General features: G+C 40.3%; 1 protein-coding gene across 1 annotated transcript in view; it reads left to right on the top strand.

Annotated features, from left to right (window-relative positions):
• The window catches only part of LOC109041548 (uncharacterized), a 36,364-nt gene that overhangs the window by 9,350 nt on the left and 3,162 nt on the right, over window positions 1-23,852 (top strand). The window contains exon 2 of the mRNA XM_019057932.2: window positions 19,372-19,701. Coding sequence (XP_018913477.2) covers window positions 19,372-19,701 — 330 coding nt within the window. The remainder of the gene's footprint in view (window positions 1-19,371; window positions 19,702-23,852) is intronic.

Genomic DNA, 23,852 nt, shown 5'->3' with positions numbered 1-23,852 from the left:
GACTAAAAAAATCCTCTGAAGGTTCGAGAGTTAGTTGACAGCTTCACAAATTTTGTAGCTAAACATTCTGGGCTCATTTTTAAGAGGATCGAACAACTAGTTTCACTCGCAAAATTTAAAGAATTGGTACAATTTTTCAAGAAACTTTTCAAGGAAACATATACCAAGGAATAATTTGTGACGGAAACAGCAAATGCAAGGGTCAGTGGGCTAATTATTGAAATTGATGGACATATGTTAAACTTTCACGAATTTTTACTTACTCATGCGCAAATGATAGGTTACTCTATTCAACTGAATTTTAATAATCTCAGAGGTGCAGAAATATCTCAGAAAATTGTATCTCCTCCCAAAAAACAGTATATAAAAGCATAACCACTGGTTCAAAACTCCAGAAAAAGTGATAAGAGAGCGAGAGACACAATAGCCCGAATGCAGACAACAATAAAAATACACTAAAATACAGAAAACAAATGGGTATACAAGGCTAGAGGATACATAAACAACCAGGACGTTTCGGGCCAATTACATGCCCATTCTCAACTGGAACAGAAGCTAAAAAATATAAAAATTAAAACAAGAAAATGAGCATGCAACTGACCGAGGTAAGAATCAGTTCAAACTGAGTTTGCTCAGTTGAGTCAGTTGCATGCTCATTTTCTTGTTTTAATTTTTATATTTTTTAGCTTCTGTTCCAGTTGAGAATGGGCATGTAATTGGCCCGAAACGTCCTGGTTGTTTATGTATCCTCCAGAGAAGAAACCAACGTTTCAGTTGTTTTTTCTACCTCAGCGTTCAAGTCTCCAAAAAAAAAATGCATCGTCATAAGGTTGTAAATGCTTATCAGCTGCGTTTGACAAAAATTGCATCGATGTAACATTAACCGTGAAATGGCGTGGACCCAGCACCATTTCTCCACTTTGTTGTAACATTAACTAGTGTGAATTTCTCGCTGAAATGCTCCTCCGCACTGGAACGGCGTGAAATCAGCATGCAGCTTTATACAGCAGCTATGAAACGATTCTTACCACTGCTCTGAGTGATAGCGCTCTCTTTCATTGCTCCCATGGTCAATGGTCATTCACAGCCGAAGACCTGTCTGGCAGGGAAAGGAAGTGCGGGCTGTGGGCGGGGCCTCGATTCATTCATTCGAAATCGGAATTTTGTTTTCATCACATTCACGCGGCACCTGGTCAGCTGTCCATTGCTTTGCAGACGATGCAACCGTTTTCACGCTAATTTGGCTGATTTCGCTGATTCGGCTGGTCTGGCTGCTCAAAAAAAATCACCGTGGAATAACATTGCTCGGATTTTCATGCGTGAATTAGAGGTCTTTATCTCTTCTGCAGGGTCATTTTATTGTCCAGTTTCCACCGCTCCCCCTCTCTTTCTGCTGATGAATTGGATTGCATTTTGCAAAAAGGAAACAAGAGCATTCAGATTGTGCAACTTTTTTACCTTGCAAATATAAACTGATCATCTAAACAATATATTTCTTTACTCCCAAAAACCGCGAGTTCAAGACGAAATTTATATTAGTAAATTTAACTTTTGGCACGATTTCAGTAATTTTTGGCGAACAATGTGAGTTGCACAATCCTAGCAACATTGGATAACGCTCTTGATTTTTTTTGCAAAATGAAATCCAATTCATTCTCCAGCATTCATTCTCTCGCTGAATCGAAGAACTGAAAGGTGCATTCCGAGCAGTCACCGTTCAGTTAGACATTAAAAACGTCTTCTAAACTTATCGCATTTGATCGTTTTATCTCCAGATAATGCCATTTTAGCTCTCAGGAGATCACTGTCGTCCAGTGGCCTAATCTGCGTGAATATTGGAAGCATACCGTCTCCTCGAGGAAATTCGGAAGTGAATAACTAGTTTTTGGAAATGACATCGTATTCAACATCTCACGGAGAAAAAAACCTCGTGCGTGGGACCCGAAGTTTAGGTCATAATCTCTGAAGTTTTCGGATTGAGCATCTGAACACTGTAGGTCCAGCTGCTGAGGTTTGGATCACACATCTGAAACTTCAGATCTTACATCTGAAGTACTTCAGATGTGAGAATCGAAGTTCTTCGGATGTGAGAATCGAAGTTCTTCGGATGTGAGAATCGAAGTTCTTCGGATGTGAAAATCGAAGTACTTCAGATGTAAGAACTGAAGTTTCAGATGTGTGATCCAAACCTCAGCAGCTGGACCTTAAGTGTTCGGATGCTCAATCCGAAAACTTCAGAGATCCATGTGACCTAAACTTTGGGTCCCACGCACGAAGTTTTTTTCTCCGTGCATGACCGAACAGCTTGTCTGGTGGTTATGTGAACAGGATAACGGAAGAAGATGCTTGAATGGGTCCCTCCTGGGAGGAGACGAAGGGGGGGGGCGTCCATTGAGAGGGTGACGACATGGGGCTTTAGAGGAAATGATGGAGTGCCAAGGCCAACTCCCGGAAGGGCTTTGGAAGGATAAGGGACTCTGGCGGCTGGGTGTCGCAGAGCGCCAAAAAGCACTATGAAAGCGACTTTTATGCATGTAATAACTAGTTTTGTATCATTCACGTGTGATCACTCATATAAACTGACATTTAATGTAAAATAGAGCTATATAGCTTTCCAATCGTCAAATTGAGTTTGACATAATTTTTTGCGAGAAAAAATTCGAAGACAACGCAATACAAATTTCATTTATTGATACCTATCGCTGTACTGACGATTTTTCGGCCTATTTCAAAACTTTAAGCCGGAATATCAACATACGCAACCTGCATACCCGCTTGGTGCCAGTTCTGCTTCATTTCAATTCTTAGCCAGAAAACCTCTGATCTTGCAATGAAAAATGCAATCACTTCATCCAAGTTTAAAATGCGTATCTGTGTCCGACAAAAATGCTACTGGACGCGATTTTTAATTTTTGGCGCGTATACGTAGTATACCGCCTTTGCGATCGTTTCGACCCCCCACTCGATACAATAACCGAGTCCCTTAGTTCCTTACCGAAAAGTGACTACCGCGAACTTCTGAGATTTTCCAAAGCGTGTAAAAAGTTTATTTATCCGTCAATAATTATGATTTAAAGTTGTTTCTCATTCTGGGGCTCTCTAGTTTATGTGCAGTGAATACTAAGAGTCTACGTTACTTGGTTTTTTTAAAAAAAGCCTAAGAGTACGACGCACTATGGTCCACAGACCCTATTTAACGGAACTTTAGTCAAATTTTGAGGGTGGAAAAAATTAAAGTTTGGCACTACAGTTTTATAATACATACTCTCGTGGATCGTCACCTAAGTTTTCATCGAATAATAATGATTTATAAGATTGTGACGGACCGTAACAACAGAGCGCGCGACAGGTCTTCATTAGCTGATTGTGAGCCGCATTCGGTGGTGCGTTACAGGGTGTTTATTTTACCGAGTTACGCCTCATCTATGTAAATTTTTGGGCAACATGGATCCACCTGATGGCAAGTGACTTCCTTTTCACCCCGTTTCATTAATTTTGAACCGAAATTTGTACGCTTTTGAACGCTCCAAACATACGCCAAAAAATGCTAGAAATCAGTGAAATTCGTAATTTTTAGGAAGCTCTAACTTTTTTTTAATTCTAGTTAATGCTTTGCGGATTAAAAAATCTTGTTCAACATATCCTTAAGTTTAAAATGATGCCAATTTAAATTGCGCCTTTTTGCGCCTAACGGTCGAAATCAATTTTTTTCGTAGTGCACCTCCGTACATCAAAATGTGGAATATTCCATGCATTTTTGGCGTTTTTGCGACTGTTAAATTTTTTCTAGGTACAAAATAAAAGTATTCCGATATATTTTGATCTACTGAGTCCGGAAATGACCTTTGTTTTTTCTTATCACCTCTCACTTTTCCGAAAAAGCGACTTTTTCCCGGAAAAATGAGCAATTTTGACGTAATTTTGTCATAGTTGCAATTCATGTTGATAAATTATTACTGGACCCGTGATAAAGAGATTCTGTCATGTATATTAAGCTGCTAAATCCGAATGTGACATAGGTTTTGGTTTATCACCCTCCAGTTCTCCGATAATGCCGATTTTTCCGCGCCTTTTGGGTAAAACCTTTCCCGGACTCTAAGTGTGTTAAAAATACGGTTTAAAATTGATTTCGATGTTTGATATATCGATTCTAATGTATATTGACTTGCTAAACCCGAATATGACCTTAGATTTTTCCTATCACCACTCATTATCCTGGAAAATTCAATTTTCCTCGGAGAACGAGCTTTTTTGGTATTTTTGCGACGATTTTCCGTATTCTGAGGAAAACGGGGGGTTGTAAGAGGCAAGTTGAGGTTGAACTCCGGTTGAATGTTTCTTAAGACGTCAGAGCAGACCTAAAGAGGAACTTGAAAAATCGCTACAACTCCATGGAATAGGAAAATTGGCGCAAAAATACCGAAAAAGCTCGTTCTCCGAAGAAAATTGAATCTTCCGGGATAATGAGGGGTGATAGGAAAAATCTAATGTCATATTTGGGTTTAGCAAGTCAAAATACATGAGAATCGATATATCAAACATAGAAATCAATTTTAAACCGTATTTTTAACACAAGAGTCCGGGAAAGGTTTTACTCAAAAGGCGCGGAAAAATCGGCATTATCGGAGAACTGGAGGGTGATAAACCAAAACCTATGTCACATTCAGATTTAGCAGCTTAATACAGGGTGTTCGAAAAGTCCCCTCCCCCCCCTCTAACTTTTGACCTAATTGAGGTAGAGATTTGAAACTTGGAGGGTGTTCCTAGATCAAAGGGAGCTACTTTTTGACCCCCCCCAAAATTTTGGGGGGGCCCCATTTTGGGGGGGTTACGGACCCTAACTTTTAATTTTCAAATGGGAAGACCCCCTTTGTGATACCTCGTTCGAAAGAGCATAAAAAAAGAAAATTTTTCGCGCAAACCGGAAGTCATTATCTCAAACCGTTTCAAAATGGCGGCCGGTCAAAGTTCCAAATGGCCGAAAATTGGCACCTGTGCTATTTGCCCATGGATTTGCTTGAAACTCGGTATCTGGGGGTATTTTGGCACGAGAAAAACGAATTTGACGTTAGATTTTCAAAAAAACCCTAATTTTTCAAAATGGCGACCGGTTTAGGCTCAAAGTGGCCGAAAATTTGACAAACTCGATTTTTTTGCCAATGGATTCACCTGAAATTCGGTATCTGGGGGTATTTTGACCCGAGAATAACAAATTCAACGTTAGATTTTTAAACAAACCCTAATTTTTCAAAATGGCCGTCGATTAAAGTTCAAAATGGTCAAAAATTGGCAACCTCGACTTTTTGCCGATAGATTCGCCTGAAACTCGGTGTTTGAGGGTATCTGGGTGAGAGACAAAGGAATTCGACGTTATTTCACCGAGTTTCAGGCGAATCTATCGGCAAAAAGTCGAGGTTGCCAATTTTGGACCATTTTGAACTTTAACCGGCGGCCATTTTGAAAAATTAGAGTTTGTTTAAAAATCTAACGTTGAATTCGTTATTCTCGGGTCAAAATACCCTCAGATACCGAATTTCAGGTGAATCCATTGGCAAAAAAATCGAGTTTGTCAAATTTTCGGCCACTTTGAGCCTAAACCGGTCGCCATTTTGAAAAATTAGGGTTTTTTGAAAATCTAACGTCAAATTCGTTTTTCTCGTGCCAAAATACCCCCAGATACCGAGTTTCAAGCAAATCCATGGGCAAATAGCACAGGTGCCAATTTTCGGCCATTTGGAACTTTGACCGGCCGCCATTTTGAAACGGTTTGAGATAATGACTTCCGGTTTGCGCGAAAAATTTTCTTTTTTTATGCTCTTTCGAACGAGGTATCACAAAGGGGGTCTTCCCATTTGAAAATTAAAAGTTAGGGTCTGTAACCCCCCCAAAATGGGGCCCCCCCAAAATTTTGGGGGGGGTCAAAAAGTAGCTCCCTTTGATCTAGGAACACCCTCCAAGTTTCAAATCTCTACCTCAATTAGGTCAAAAGTTAGAGGGGGGGGAGGGGACTTTTCGAACACCCTGTATACATGACAGAATCGCTTTACCACGGGTCCAGTACAATTAATCAACATGAATTGCAATTATGACAAAATTACGTCAAAATTGCTCATTTTTCCGGGGAAAAGTCGCTTTTTCGGAAAAGTGAGAGGTGCTAAGAAAAAACAAAGGTCATTTTCGGACTCATTAGATCAAAATACATCGAAATAGTACTATTTGGTGCCTGGAAAAAATTTTACCTACATTATGCAGAGGTCAACGGTCGCAAAAACACCAAAAATGTCCATTTTTCCGGGTAAAATCGGCTTTTCCGGAAAATTTAAGGGCGATGGACCAAGACGGAGGTCATATTCGGATTTACCGCCTAAAAATACAAGAGAATTATCTGATCTCGACCGAGAGACACTTTTGTTATTATTTTCATACATGTCAAATTAGGGTGGAAAAAATCTTCAGTCTTTAAAGCGCCAGAAATCACATTTGAAGTTAAGTTTCTCGGTCAGGATGTTACTATTTTGTTAAACTAAGATGTAAAATGAAATCAGCGACCCAAAAAACATAAGATCCAACACATTTTATAACGGTGCAGTGCATTTTCGAATAAAGTTCCGTTAAATCCAGTCTGTGGACCATAGTGCGACGCGCTGATTTAAAATATGCATATATAAGCAGAAGCAAGCGAACTGATTCGAGGATGACTGACCAGTTCGGCACTTTAAGAATGAGAATTTTACTCCTTCGTTTCGTTTAAAACGTTGCATAGATAGATGTCTACACTCCTGTTTTGCTTTTCAAAAGTTGGTACCTTTCCTCTGATAGCGAAGGCCAGGCAGGATAGACGTAAGTGCAATCTGTGATGAGCCTCAAAACTCATTAGACCATGTGCTAACCATAACACATACAGAAATCAGTTTGCTTTTACAGAAAACCACTTACCCTTCTCCTCCCCGCACACCGGACCTCTGTCCCGACACCGAGGCAGTGTCTTTTGTCCTCCCGAGCGACCCGACCCGGACCCTCACCCTTGATTTTACGCTTGATTAACCATTTCACCGTCACGCTAGGATTCGTCCAATTTTCAAAAAAAATTGTTTCGCGTGTACTTAGCAATTTTCTCCTTACTCTCCGTTAAAAGACGAATTAAAAGAGGTCTCATTCATAAAAATCGGCCGAATAGAAGAGAAGTTACAGTGTTCGAAATCCGAAGAAATCAACGAAACTTCTCCAGACAAAAAATAAAATGAAGGGAAAAAAAGAAATGTATAAATTACAATTAAATATAATTGACCTCAGAATTTGACAAGCAATTCAATTATATAACGGAGAAAAAATTGGGAGAAATTACAAAAAATTCGCCTCTTGCAAGGGGCTTCCTTGTAACAATTTTGACCTGAAGACAAGGTTTGAATAGCAGCAGTACTCCATACAATACACGGTGTGCCTGAACGAACATTTTTTTTTGTCAAAATCGAAAATTCTTTATATTTTTTAACTACAGTGTCTCTTAAGTCGTTTAAGCTAAAAAAAAATCCGTCAAGATTCTGGAAAGTAAAGGCGCTTTAAAAGTATTCTGGGGCTATAATAGCTAAATCACCGGTAGTAAATCCCGTTATATTATTAAAAAGAAACTGACTCCATAGTTTAATGCCTTAGTTTCTTGAATACGATTATTTTAAGCACTCAAACATTTATACCACCAATTATAGCCATGGGGTGATTTCCTGAGAGCCAATAATATCACGAATTTCTCATAGAACCTTTCAAAAATGGCTTGCTTTTTGGGCAGCCGATTCGGTCATCGAACCGGGATTTAAATGGAAGCTGATAATAACACAAAGCTCTGAGAAAAATTTTGAGATGAGTATAGGAACGGTTTGTAAATAACGAGGAGAGGCGGGCAAAGCGGCTAAAATCCTATCTAATTTTTGCCATTATTCTGTTGAATGGATGTTGCCGCGGACTGCTAACTGTGTCTACACATGGTGTCTGTTCTGGTTCTGGTTTTCTGATATGCATATCGATACGTGAGTATTTTTACACGTAGAATCCAATGTTCACGTCAGGGAGTCGACACATTTCGATTTTTTCGATTTTATACGGAAAATTGATGGTTTTTCGGGATTGAAATTATTATTGTTTCATGAAAAGTAAATGCACCCAAAATGACTATAGCATATTGATTGTTACATATTTGCACTCAGGAAATTGGTTGGTAAATTCAACGAGTGGGTGCATCGACTTGGTATATTAAGTTTCTGCAATTTTTTAAGATATTCGGGATGTAGATTGCTTACTTTCAATTCATGAATGAATAAAGCATGGACATGGTTGAACTTCTTTGCATGGAAATACGTTTAAAGTAACAAAATCAAGACATATCTAATGCAATTGCATTTATATCGAGTCAATTTCTTTTCAATAATATAACGGGATTTATAATGCCGGTGATTTGGGTATTTTAGCCCCAAAATACCTTTAAATCGACTTTATCTTTCAGGAGTTCGATAAAATTTTTTCTTTCTTCGCTTAAATTATTACGCAGCACTTTTCTTTAAGAATCTGATAAGGTTTTGCTTGGGGCAGATCAAAAAACTTAAACTCGTTCGAATGGCTTTTAACATTCACAATACACGATCTCGTCAAAGTGCGTCGTTGACCTCTCAGTGTTGGATCGTATGAATTCTCTTGTTGTGCTACTTGCCTATTTTGAAATCTCTGTAAATGAAAACTAAAGGGGTTGATATGTGCGAGTTAATGACGCGCCTTATCAACACATTGTGTTGGAGTTCACTGCTTGTTTTAATTTATTATAATTATTTTTTTAAAAAATATATATATTTTAAGCTTTTCATATAGATAGATGACATATCATATAGTGATATCCGTTTACAGCAATCAATTTTGAATCATTTTCCCCGTTCTTACGTGTTTTTCACGTAACAAAAAACCTCAATAATTCCTCCATAATACCAGTACTAAAATGAAATACGGTCTGGCGTTGCTGTTAACGAGCGAGATAAGTCATAAGAAGTGTCAATAAAGTGTCAAGCCTCACGCAGAAAACCGATCAGCTCCGCAATTGTCGTCGTCGACCGGTAAATCAGCCGATTGGACAATCAGTCACTCGATCAGCAATCGACTGAAATCTGCAACTTGTCTCCTCAATCATTTCCACATTTATTTTCGAAAGGGAATTGAATGGCTTCATTCTAAGACAGAAGTTCTTAACAGCTCACTACGCTGAAGTTTATTACTCAATCGGAAAATGCCTATCTAATAGCGTCACACGCCTATCCATTACCTTTTCCATGAAAAGTTTCGACAGAATAACGATATATACTAGAATTCGGTTTGAGGAAAAACTGCGTGGTTGCGACAAATTTTACCCATTCACAAGAGTCAAGAGGGTAATTTTTAGTCAAAAGTTGCAAGGCAGTTTGCCTGTAGTAATTTGCTATGCTCCATTTCTGTGATAAAAGATTTCGACTAAATATGAAAGTTTTGATAAATTAGATAATACTTTAGGTAAATTATTGAAGAGTGTTCGTGCCGAAAATCATCCTCCAAAATCTTAAAACAAAGTCAAAAGTACTGTTTCCAATTAACCATCAATATCGATACATTGAAAATGGTTGCAAAATGGAAACAGTACTTTTGACTTTATTTTAAGATTTTGGAGGATGATTTTTGGTACGAAGACCCTTCAATGATTTATCTACAGACTGAAATTTAGATTTTCCCAAGATAATTCACCAAAGGGTTAACACTCGAGATACGTAGGTTGTAACATGCCGCGGGAGAAACGTCATATCTCGGTCAATTTTTGACCAAAAGAGCTCATTTATCGGGTTTCACTCTGTCTACACGCATACGTATGTACGTTGATTTTTTTTACCATTTTCCGTTAGCTTTGAAAGTCTATCATTGCATTACTTTTTGGACAACCTATGTACATCGACCATACTCAGAATGCATTGCGCAAAAGCTGAAGATCCATCCTAAAATGTGTAAAAACTGCATTCAACGGCGTTTATCGAGCCATCGAGAAGGAGAGTGGTACATAGAGAGGAAGAGGACGCGTTATCTAATCGAGCATCTTAAATCTGCACGAGACGCGGAGTAAATTGCAAGGTGCAGGATGCAGCACTTCCGCGGGCGCACGTGCGTTCGTGCAAATCCGCGACGAGACGCCGGACGATAATCAAATCAAACGATGGACGGTGAATGGTCAATGATGGACGATGGGAGTCGAAGCGATGAATGGTTGTCAGTGGGTGATCACGCTCATTAGCGCCTCGGTCACGAGATGCACCGCACCGTCTCGCTCTTGTCTCGCCCTCGGTTTCAAGGTCGCGCGCTTTTCATATCCGCCACCGTTCGGATCCAGGGGGGCACCGTGCCCCACTTTGAACCCCCCCCCCTCCGTTTTGTGTTGCGCTGGTCATGAATTGTGCTTTTTAAAACGGAAACTTATGGATTAGGGACCATCGATCATTGTTAAAGCTCTTGAGAGGCTCTATAGCCTGGTTACACGCTCAAATTTCCGTCAAATTCCGATCAAAACTATGACCAAGATGGCGGTTGAGAGTTATCTGGATTGATGAGTAAAATTAATTAAAAGAGCGTGTTGATTGAAATAAGCGTGAACTAAGCACGGTTGTGTGGAAATCAAATGAAGAATGAGCCCCACAGTTCCATCATCTACCATCAAATTTTTGCAGGCCGCAGAAATTTGATGGCAGATGGTGCGCACCAGTCACCATTTGATCGGGAATCGATGGGAATTTGAGCGTGTAACAAGCACAATAGAGTGAGCATGGGGTGATGAACAACTTAATCAGCCAACGCACATAATGCACGGAGAAAAAAACTTCGTGCGTGGGACCCAAAGTTGATGTCATATGGATCTCTGAAGTTTTCAGATCACGTATCTAAAAACTTGAGGTCCAGCTGCCGAAGTTTGGGTGACACACCTGAAGTACTTCGATATATACCGAAAGGTTCGGGTCAGACATCTGAAGTACTCCGGTACATACCAAAGTGCCTCGATGTCTGACCCGAACTTCGGCAGCTCGACCTCAAGGTTTTGGATGCGTGATCCGGAAACTTCAGAGATCCATTTGACCTCAACTTCGGGTCCCATGCACGAAGTTTTTTTCTCCGTGTAAAATAACAACTTAAGCAAGGGGAAGGCTGTACCACAACACACAGTGAACCGACGTCGATCGAAACAAACGTCGACGTACAAATGGTTATTTTTCAAGGTTTTTGAATTGATATTTTTGAGCGAAAAAGTGTTGATGCAAACAATGTCGATCGAAAATTTGTTGAAAAAAACTTTGTCGATAATTACAAGTTCGATGGAAAATTTGTCGATGATAAAAATTTCGATCGAAAAAGTGTCGATCGAATCGATTTCGGTTGAATGGGTCACTAAACCTTGTTTATTTTATTGAATAGTCTGAAAGTACAATGTGAGTAGATAACGTGGTGATTTTTCCGCATTTTTATGGAGCCGAAATCGCGGAGAAACCCGCTTTTGAAAAATCTAAAAACTGCAAGACATTTCAAACGCACCCGAATGGCGGGAAACTGACGGTGTTGACGCACTGCGGTAGTCATATCGCAATCTTCTCTCATTTTCCTTTGATGTTTGTTAAAATAAAACGTGTTTCAATATGGAATTGTTGCTCGTTTATTACAGCTAACATATGAATGAGATTTAAGTCTTGAATTCAAAAGATATAATTTCGACTTTAGTATTGTTTTCATATACGAAGAGTAGATAGAAATTTGACGGAAGTCGTGGAAACCAGTGGCCGCTTCTGATTGGTGCCGGATGACATCATTCGGCGCGGCGCGAAACCGGGGCGTTTTAAAGAGGTTGTTCCAAAAACGCCGATTTTGGCCCCCCCCTGGATTCGGCCCAAACTTTGCTCAGATGTTGTACTAAGTGTCCCCGACGCTTGGGCAAAATTTCAGCCCCCTCGGATAATTAGGGGGGAGGGGGCAGGGGGGCAAAGTTGCAATTTTTTTAAAACTTTAAAAATCGATATCTCGCGAACGGTTTGAGTGTAAGTGTTGCGGTTTGCGCTAAAAAACGTTAAAAAATATTCTCTACAAGAATATTAATGCAGTTTGCAAGGTTGCGTAATTTATCGCGGTCATAAATCGATTTTTTCGATTTTGAAGGTTCGACTTTTTTTCGTTTTTCGTCTCTCCTCTCCAGGCGATCGTTGCTACGTGAATGAAAACCGGTTGAGGTGATTCTCCATGAAATTCTGCATCTGCTACACTTTGTTTGACCTTGGGGAAACGATTCGTTCGTGAGTTATAGCGATTTTTCTGCGCGTCACCGGTTACGCGCGGGCGGCATATCGGCGGCGCTCCATCCCGCACGGGCGAGGCAGAGGTTGTTTCACCGCTAGGGCCTTGTATTCATGCTGTAGGCTGTAATTATCGATATTTTCTCCTCCCCCCACCCTTCCCCTCCAATAAATATTGTTTTAATACTTCGTTATACAGGGTGTCCCAGACCATCCGTAACAGGTATTTTTCTCGGTTGGTTTAGGTAGTACGAAGTGGAGGACCGCGGGGATATATAGGGAATTGACCCCAAGGAATCCGAATTTCACGGTCCCGAAACCCCCCATGCCCCCCCTTGGGAGGTAGGTGCCCCCCTTGGGGTCATGATCCCAAAAGTCGGGAGACATTGTGCCTCCCCTTTTTACGCCCCGAGGGTGGCTAGGGGGGCCTCGGGACCATAAAAATCGGATTCCCTGGGGTCGATTACCCGGGAAATCATCTTTTTCCGGAGGGTCTACGTCAATTTTCGACCAAAGGGAAATTATGGAGGAGGCCGATGTCCCCGTTTTGAAGAGATCATTTTTGGGCGCAAATTGACGTAGACCCTCCGGAAAAAGATGATTTCCCGGGTAATCGACCCCAGGGAATCCGATTTTTATGGTCCCGAGGCCCCCCTAGCCACCCTCGGGGCGTAAAAAGGGGAGGCACAATGTCTCCCGACTTTTGGGATCATGACCCCAAGGGGGGCACCTACCTCCCAAGGGGGGGCATGGAGGGTTTCGGGACCGTGAAATTCGGATTCCTTGGGGTCAATTCCCTATATATCCCCGCGGTCCTCCACTTCGTACTACCTAAACCAACCGAGAAAAATACCTGTTACGGATGGTCTGGGACACCCTGTATAACGAAGTATTAAAACAATATTTATTGGAGGGGAAGGGTGGGGGGAGGAGAAAATATCGATAATTACAGCCTACAGCATGAATACAAGGCCCTAGCGGTGAAACAACCTCTGCCTCGCCCGTGCGGGATGGAGCGCCGCCGATATGCCGCCCGCGCGTAACCGGTGACGCGCAGAAAAATCGCTATAACTCACGAACGAATCGTTTCCCCAAGGTCAAACAAAGTGTAGCAGATGCAGAATTTCATGGAGAATCACCTCAACCGGTTTTCATTCACGTAGCAACGATCGCCTGGAGAGGAGAGACGAAAAACGAAAAAAAGTCGAACCTTCAAAATCGAAAAAATCGATTTATGACCGCGATAAATTACGCAACCTTGCAAACTGCATTAATATTCTTGTAGAGAATATTTGTTAACGTTTTTTAGCGCAAACCGCAACACTTACACTCAAACCGTTCGCGAGATATCGATTTTTAAAGTTTTAAAAAAATTGCAACTTTGCCCCCCTGCCCCCTCCCCCCTAATTATCCGAGGGGGCTGAAATTTTGCCCAAGCGTCGGGGACACTTAGTACAACATCTGAGCAAAGTTTGGGCCGAATCCAGGGGGGGGCCAAAATCGGCGTTTTTGGAACAACCTCTTTGCGTATAAGTTGAGCGATTTGAACTGCGCATTTCTCGGTTAATGAGTTACTTGTTCGCGTTTTTAATGTGTGCATCGTGTTCTAAGCGTCATTTTCCTTCAGTAAACTATATTTGCAAGTCAAAATTCGTTCATGGTTTAGTGACCCATTGCGTTTCTATTTTTCGATTGAACTATGTCGAGTGAACCGCGACGTCGATCGAAACTATGTCGACGTAAAAGTGATTTTTGTTTAAGGATTTTACATTTAAATTTTTGAACGAAACAATTTCGATCGAATCTTTGTCGATCGAATATATGTCGATTAAAAATACGTCGATAAAAACTATATCGATCAAATAATATTTCGATGGAAAGTATGTCGATGAAAAAAAATGTCGTTTGATTTGTGTCGATCGAAAGAGTTTCGATCTAATCTATGTCGATTGAATTGTGTTTTCGTTTTTCGATCGACTTGTGTCTACGATTCTTGTACCCACCATTGTGACATGCTTGAAACGTTACAGGTTTTGTTTTAGATTTATTTTGGTGGTGTGACAATGGGTCAGTTGCGCTGGTCATTGAATCATGTTTTGGTGTATGATTCTTGTAGATTAGCTAAAAATAATAAGTTCTGTCCCAACAGCAACTTTCTACGTTTAATATTAACCGAGATTTAGCCCTTTGAAAAGTTGGGTTTTTTATTTCATCCACCGCGGTGTAGTGGTGAGGCCCTTGGTTTCTTCCACCTTGCTTTCGTTCGAATTTCACGATGAACGACCAGTGCAAATGTGTGTCATACTAACTAATGAAAGCAAGGTGAAAGGAACCAAGGGTGTCACTGTCACTACAGCGAAAGATGACGTCATAAATCGAGTTTTTCAAAGCGGAATGTTTCCGTTAATATTGAGCGTCGGAAGTTGCTGTTTGAGCAGATCTTACTATTTTAAGCTAATCTAAATCATTGAAACACGATTCTGTGAACAGCGCAACTTACTCAATCGCATATTATAGATAAATATTATTTGATTTCGAATTGGTTAAAATGTGATATTTTGTAGGTAACATACGAGTATTAGTAATTTATGCTACATTAATTCAATTTATTCTTTCGTAGAAAAATTGAAGAACTTGTTAAAAGGAAATCCCGGAAGACTTTAATTTATTTGAAGAAAGTGATTTAGTCGGCACTCAGATGACAGAAAGAGAAAAATGTACCCGTGCACTTAACCACTCACTTTGGCCATGTCGAATCAATCACGTCTACTAGCGCCTGTTCTAAGGTCCTAAAAACTCCTTCAACTGCTGGAGTAGGCAAATTCATTCACGCGAGCGTGATTTGAAATGCACTTCAATTGCCGTTGCTCAGAACACAGCTATTCAGCACTGTCTATTTCCTCTTTAAAGGAAAACAATTTTATTCTGTAACAAAACAGATCCTCCAGTAATGATTTCTAAAGAAATGGAGTCAATTTTAGATATACTCATTTTAGCTTTTTTAGGAGGAAATGGTAATTTTTGGGAGCACTAAAACTGATACTAGGTAAAACTCAAACTTTAAAAATGTCTCTCTTCACCTCACACATATTTGTTTTTGTTTTAAGAAAAAATAATTCCGAGTCTGAATGTAAAATGATTCCGTTTGAGGAAAAAAGGAATACAATTTGAAGGAAACCATTATTTTGTTTGAGGCGTAAAGTTTCGATAAAATTTCGAGATATAAGTAAAATTCAGAGCATTGCTTTCATCACCAGCATCTGAACCGGAATCTGATGGGATCATGTATAAAACCAAAAATAAGCCTGTATATTCAGGACTGATAACAATGGGTCAATCTCGCTAATCACAGGCATCATGGTGTTGTTGTTTTTTTATTTTAATACTTCAAGTATCTCACAAGTAATAATCCTGCGCTGCCCCAGGCAACCATTGTTTGAGACCATCAAACTTGGGTCGCCTGTCCGGGAATCGAACCCGAGACCTCCTGATTATAGGGCCAGCGCTTCAACCACTACATGGATTGCATTTTGCAAAAAGGAACCACTAGCATTGCAATGATTCTAAGATTCTGCAACTTCATCCTTTGCAATTAAATTGCGGAAATCGTGAAAAACTATGAAATTTAGATGGTAATTATTGTCTTAAATTTACAGTTTTTAGCGAGTAAAATAGAAACTATTAAGGGATAATCGGGTTTTTCCTCCAAGACAAAAGAAGTTGCACAATCTTAGCAACATTGCAATGCTAGTGATTCCTTTTTGCAAAATGCAATCCACATCATAGGAGGCCGACAGGGGGAGGAATCATAGGAGGTTTTGATAATTTAAGATTATAGATTAGTAAAAAATTTTAAACTATGACTATAAGTGACTATAGGGCGACTGCTTTATTGTCAGTGTGACGATGCGTAATACGACAGCACTTTTGGACTCTCATTTTTCGCGCGCGAATCGGCGAAATTATGTCACGCACAACTAATAACACGGCGTGGCGTTGCAGAGTGAACATTATTCCCATTGCCCTTATTCAAGTACCTCTTAACACCCGATCAATGAGCAATCGAGAAAAATCAAAGAAAATCATCCAGTGTTGTCAAATATCACTGGTGTTGAACTTCATGGAAATCATAATGAACTAAAAACGGGGTCATATTAACCAAGATATCGCAACTTTCTTTACATGAATTGGATTGCATTTTGCAAAAAGGAACCACTAGCATTGCAATGTTGCTAAGATTGTGCAACTTCTTTTGTCTTGGAGGAAAACCCCCATTATCCATCAACAGTTTCTATTTTACTCGCTAAAAACTGTAAATTTAAGACAAAAATTACCATCTAAATTTCATAGTTTTTCACGATTTCCGCAATTTTATTGCAAAAGATAGAGTTGCCCAATCTTAGCATCATTGCAATGCTAGTAGTTCCTTTTTGCAAAACGCAATCCAATTCTCTTACAGACTGCATTTTAACTGGTCAGAGAGGAAACACCGCAAATAAACTAACAATAAGACTACGCAAAGATTGAAAAGATTTTTACCGCTTTTGGACGTATTTCTGCCAAATGGAACCAGAGACAGGTGGGAAATCAGAGGTGTGCTTGTCAGTTCTCGGGCCGTAAGAATGAATGGGAATTATAAAGCGCCAGTGACGTCAGCGGCAACCAGTGGCGTGGCGTGAATTGGGATATATCGATTGTTGTGCCATTTAAACCTATGAAAAAAGATCGATTATCAGGGTGTTCGCAGCCAACACCTTAGTAATCGATTCTTTACCATAGCTTCAAATGACGAGATATCGATAATCGATTATTCACGCCACGCTACTGGCGGCAACGAGGCCCTCGCCGCGGCTCCGCGTGGTCGGCATTAACTCATGAGCCCTGTCCTTAACGCTCTTACCTCATGCCCATGGCGCATGAGGGCCGCATTCAGTTGGCACTTAGTTCCGCTCGACAGAATGTAAAATCCCGCATTTCCATCTCTCCAAAGGAAATTATGCCAACTTTTACGTTGTTTCTCATGTACCACTCTATAGCACACCCCATCTTTCTCACTCGTCTATAGTTTCGTTTGGCAGAAATACGTCCATTTATTTATTTTTTTTCACATTTTTTTTCTACTTTAATTTAAATCTACTTCTGTTCATACATTTTATATTTACACTGAATTTTGTATGAAATACCTATTATAATTTAATCTATATTTTCAAGCCTACGATTAGATCCTAGCACAAGATCTTAGTTTATGTATCTAACTATAAACGCCCATTCACGAGGAAGCTTTTTTGAGGCTTCCCACCTCTAATAGCAAAAATGCGGTGTGAAACGTAGCTAGACTGACTGGTTAATCCTTTCATTTCGTAGCATCAATGATAGTACCTGAGTGGACTGAATGCAACTATACCTGCTCAAAGATCATGCGTGCTGCATACCGACGGCGTAAGTCCGCAATCACATATCTCGTTTGCAGTGTCTGAAAATCTCCGCCTCTATGTCATTTCTTAAGGCAGAACAAATTGATATCATTCCTTTGCAGAATTTTCTTCGCACAGAGAAGAAAAATCACGGTAGATCTAAAGAATTGCCGCTGAGAAGTTTTCCGTTTGAAAAAGAAAGTGGGTACGACAGGAAGTTTGCGACGTCGTAAACAGAGTCATGTGATTGGCGACTTACACCGTCGATATTCTCATTTGATTCATATATTTTTTTCCATCAATTTAAATAAGAAAAATCCATGTAGAGTGTGAAAACATTTCGAAATCATGAGTTTAAAAACGCGGCTTCTGCAAGTTTAAATATTAAAGCCAAACAGAGCGGGGCGGCGCCTACAAACCTAAGTGGATACTACACGCATTGCGCAATGTTAGAAGTATCCACTTAGGTTTGAAGGCGCCGATGCGCGTTCCACGCTGGTCGCCCGCTCAGCGTGCCGCGGCGTGGCACTTGAAATAACGGCGAAAATGAAGGCGCTCCTATATATTAAGAATAACAGACATCCTTGAAAAGTACGGAGCTTTCCTCGCAAAATTAAGAGTCCCTTCATACCAAGAGTTAAGATCGCAAAATAAATCAAGATACTTATCGCACACATGCAAAATCTAAGAGCCTTTAGCTGTGGCAAATCAAAATGTTTATCCGGTTCAGGTATAACAAGGTGGGAATTTCTTGAAAGATAATTAAGTCCTGTTGCACTAAAGAGGTGTAGAGAGTTTTAGTGAATTTTGTCTCATGGAATTGACGCTCTCTCATTATTACCAAAGAAAAGATCTCAATTATATATAATTCTCCGTTGGACCAAACAAAAAACAAAAAAACAAGCAAACCCTCGTGCTTTCAATTTTTTACACCGTCGATACGCTAAAATTGAAGGCGTTTCGCCACTGGGTGGTATGAAACGCAAGAAAGATTGGAAATTTCAGTGAAATATTCCACGAAATTCACGGGGCTGTAGAATATTTCATCTTTTTGGGGGATAGAGCATGCAACCCGCACTCAAACGCACAGAAATAGAAGAAAGTCACAGTTTTTATATTTTGCGAAACATGGAAAGAATCCGGTATTTTTCAATATCTTCTATACATATTTTTTAAATCTCATGAAATATTTCACGTAAAATCTCAAGATTTTATTTATTATGAAATTTTGTCACCCTCCCAAGTAGCACAGACTGCAATAAGTAGCAATTTCATAGTAAAATTATTGCAATCCCACGGAGTGTTGTATACGTTGCCTATCTCCTATTTGAAGGGGCCTCATTTATTAAAACTTATTGCAGTAAAATTAAAATAATTTGCAATTTTTTGTTGCATTGCATATTGCCTATCATTCTGACACATGAAGCTCATTTTTTTGATTGTTTAAAATCGGCATAAATCGACTAAACGATGTAAAAATATGCAATTTAATGGTTAAAAAATTACAATTTTATTGAAATCAAATCGCAATTTAATTTCAATCTTTTCGTTGCACTGTGCTACTTGGGCTGTTTCGGTAAACCCTTCGCTTGAATTCAATTAGCTCATTGGTTTGTCTTGACCTGGTGCAGGCGATCGTGTTGTGGGCAGGAGTGGCGTGGCGGGTGCAAGGGGCGCGGGGGTTGGAGTACGACGAGTATTCGGGGGCGCCGAAAGGGGCGCCGCAAAAAGTGCCGCTCATCCTCATGCACAAACAGGCGCTGAGCAACAACGGGGACTTCAACTTCGCCTTCGCCTCGGACAACGGGCTCAAACAGGGCGAGAAGATCCACCCAGATGGCAGCCGGACCGGCGCCTACTCCTACGTCGACCCCAACGGCAAAACCATCAGCGTCAAGTACTCCGCCGGGAAGGACGGCTTCCGGATATTGGAGGGCGATCATGTCCCCAAAGCCATTCAGGTACCTTTAGATAAGATCTTAAGCGAATTTTCGCGATCGAATGTCATTCATCAAACGAATTGATCAGTGCTGAGTGATGCCGATGATCGGTGATGTCAGGAGCCAATCAGAGCTCAGATTTTTTTCCTAAATGAAATTAAGAAGAAAATAAGAAAACACGAAACACTAAAACACAGAAATTGCGAAAACACCAGACTTGAATTGACAAAACACAACAACAGAAAGAGATGACAGAACAAAAATTTTGGTGAGAGATGAAGTTTCTGACATCGATTGCATCAATTCAAAAATCGAATTCAAGTCCCGAGGTGAATTCGAAATTTCAAATTGATGGATTTCAACGGTCTCTGGTGAGACCAACGAAGAAGTCGAATATCATTGAAAAAATGCACAATCGTCGAATATCATTCAACGGTGAATAATATTCGATCGCGAGAATTCGCTTCTTAAAATGGACCACTAGAAAAGTAGAGTCCCTTTATACCCAGAGTTAAGAAAACTCGATTATCAGCTGACTGGCAGCCGGCCTTGGCTGGCCATGGAGGCCGAAACGAGTGCACCCAAACGAACGATATTGAGGGATAAGGATCAGGAATCCTGCAATGTCTGTCACACAAAAACAACAACATCAACAAATTGATCAGTTAATCAGAAAATGAGATTGGTCTGTGAATAATTTCTTAATCTATTTTCATTTTGGACCGATGGAAATAACAATTTACTCTTGATAAACCACAATTAGGTAATATTTTCATCATTCTTGTTCACATTCGAGGTACCCGCCATCTTGGTGCACTCGTTTCGGCCTCCATGAGCGAGAACCAATCAGAATTGGATTTTTTTTAGGCCACTTTCAGCCCAACCAAAAGTGTTGTCTTAACTCTGGGCATAAAGGGACTCTATAGAAAAGATGCGAATTTAAGCAACCTGATACTTGTTTCTTAACCAGAATTTCACGTAAAACACGATTCACACAACGAAAATTACTCTTTACGAAGATATTAACGTTTTTATTACACATTGATTACGAGGAATTTGAACTGCCCGCTTACAAGAAACTCAAAGTTCTACGTGAGTCACATCGCGCACTACAACGGCTTCGGCAAGCTTCTCAATCGAGCAATGTTCATTTCTCACCATGTTTTGTTCAAACTACATATATAAGCAATTTGCTATAGCTGAGCCGAAGCGTCAAGATCGAGGGCGCCATAATATTATATCGCAGAGACTTTCATGATAACGTTTAGCGCACGATGTGAATCACGTAGAGCATTGAGTTTTCATGAGCGGATGGTTTGAATTCACGCATCAAGAATCATTAAATATCTTCGTAAGGATTTCGGTAATTTTCTTTGTGCGCCTCGTGTTCTACGTGGAATTTTGGCTGAGAAACAAGAATTAGAATGCTGAAATTCGTACCGTGTCTAGTGGTCCATTACTTTTCTTAAATTTAAAATTAAAACTGACGAGCATTTGAAATTTTGGGAGTAAATATTTTCATAACACCTTCATCGAGAACAGTGCTCCCCCAGTGGTACCGAATTTCGGAACTTTTGAGATTTTCCTGAATTTTTCCCGGAACTTTTGATATTCCCGAAACGTTTCGAATCTTTTGCATTTTCTGGAACTTTCCCGGAACTTTTGACGGCCATGGAGTGGGAGAGATTGGTACAAAAAAGTTCCGGATCCTGGATTTTTTGACAGTCATGGAATGCGGGCACCGATCCAGGATTGATACTTCACTACATTACCGGAATGCTAAAATAATTGAGGGGCTTGTTAGACAAGGTGCATAAAAGTAGTTTTTGCAGTTTCGAGAAATACGTGTTTGAAGTTTCAAAATTATATGGATCCTTATGGCGGAGAGCTACTTCAAACTGAATTTTTGAACCTTAAAAGTTTAAATATGGGAGCGAATTTTTCACAGAATATGCATTAAGACTAGTCGTACTTGAAATCATTAAACTCTCAATTTTTTCAAAAATTGCTCTTATGCGCCTTGTTCTCAGCTTTGATTTGACAGTGAAAGCTTTGATACGTAATAAAATCATGACAGCTCAAAATATCGATGTCCAAAGTGCGAAACCACGTTGCGACGTCGCAAACTTCCTATCAAACTTTACTCCATTTTATTTTTTTTAAAAAAATTAGTCAGCGTAATTACTTGAAAACTTCCTTGATTTTTCCTCTCTGTCAGCAGAATATTCTGTGTGGATGCCGAGTGATACAGTTGGCTTGGTCTCCTTGAAAAAAGAAAATATGGGCCGAAACTTTGAAACACCACAATGCTGCCCTGCTAAGGAAGAACGCCGTATGAACATTTGAGAGTTGTCAAATTTCCTTCGATAAAACATGTATTTTTGACCACATTCCTGCATATTTTTCCGTGAATTGTTTAGCTATTTTGGATTAAATTGCGTACAGAATTGTCAGAAATTTTAGGAAAGTAATATTCGCAATTTTCCCGGTAACTTCGGTTTTTATCGAGGGAAATTTGGCAATGTCTGGAGGTTCATACGGCGTTTTTCCTTAGCACGGCAGAATGGAGTTACGTGGTTTCGTACTTTGGCGATCGACACGTCCAGCTGATCATAACCAGTGACGAAATGAATCGTTGACCATTGATATTCAAGTTATTTTCTAAGTTCTTTCATCATACTGCCGTGCTGAGGAAAAAAGCCGTTTGATTATTCGAATGCTGCCAAAGTTACTCACAGAAAATATTCATTTTTGAGGATAATTATACACACTTTTCATTGAAACTTTTAGACACTATAGATCATATCAAGAGCAAAAGCCTCTCGGGTGACAATTCGTCGCTTGGCTGACATATTTTATAGGCGTAACTACACATTGAGATGAGCCCGGAAAAGCATTGAATTGTATGGAAGACAGGGTTCATTGCAGAGTGTAGTTACGTCCTTATGTCGTCACCTTCCAGGCAAAGTATCACAAGCGCCATGCGACGTTTAAAAATTTCCGCCGTCATTTTATTTCTTTACTGAGAAATTATTCGTTGAATCTGTTTGGAAATTTCACTAAATTTTATCGGCAGCACAAAGAAAATTCAGTGAAATTTTCGGACAGCTTCGTTGAACAATTTCTCCGTAAAAAAATAAAATGGCGGCGGAAATTTTTAAACGTCGCATGGCGCTTGTGATACTTTGGCTGGAAGGTGACGATGTCACGAGGCCGACGAATGGAGATGTTGCATGTGTGAGGAATTTGGGATCTGACTGTTGATTCTTATGTAAAAGTTCGCAAGAAACTCGATGGTGCCACTGGTTTTCTCTGAAATCATCTCCCAAGCTCAAAAACGGCTCTCAAGTTGAGGCCAAAATGGAGGGGATATCCCACGCTATCCCGAGGGTCCACGTCTACATCAAGACAAACTTTCCATGCCAAAGATAGGGTGCGAATACATTAGCAGTAGTGATGCCGTGTTTTCAGTCTTAGAGTCCCCAAATAAAGTGGCAGTGTATTTGCTCCCTATCTTAGCATGGAGAGTTTGTCCTGATGTAAAGGTGGACTCTCAGGGTAGGGTGGGATATCCCCTACATTTCAACCTCAACTTGAGAGCTGTTTTTGAGCTTGGGATATGATTTCAGAGAAAACCAGTGGGACCATCGTGTTTCTCGCAAACTTTTACTGAAGAATCAACAGTCAAATCGCAAATTCCTCACACATGCAACATCTCCATTATCTACAAATTTTCCAGAAAATTCGAGAATTATCAAATGAGGTTTGGCAACGTCCGCGGACTCATACGAAGTTCTTCCGTAGCACGACAGCACATAATTTCCGTCCGCCTTTGATCCACAGCTCCGTTGAGATACAATTGGACGTATTTCTACCGAACAGACCTATGTGGAGGTGAGAAATATGGGGTGTGCTCGTTAGTTCTCTGGCCGTGAAAGTGAATGAGAATAATAAAGCGCCAGTGACGTCAGCGGCAACGACCGAGGGTGGACTCGGGAGCGCGGCGGCGGGGACATCGTCGTCGGGACGCTTTAACTCATGAGCCCTGTCCACAAGGCTCTCTTGCCATGCCCGCGGCTTATGAGTTCCGCATTCAGTTGGCACATAGGTCTGTTTGATAGAATGTAAAATCCCGCTCTTCCAATTCTTCAAAAGGAATCACGCCCACTTTT

The sequence above is a fragment of the Bemisia tabaci genome, chromosome 9 (assembly GCF_918797505.1).
Source record: "Bemisia tabaci chromosome 9, PGI_BMITA_v3".
NCBI lineage: Eukaryota > Metazoa > Arthropoda > Insecta > Hemiptera > Aleyrodidae > Bemisia > Bemisia tabaci.
The sequence above is the reverse complement of the archived record's forward strand: the minus strand, read 5'-3'. Positions and strand labels throughout refer to the sequence as shown.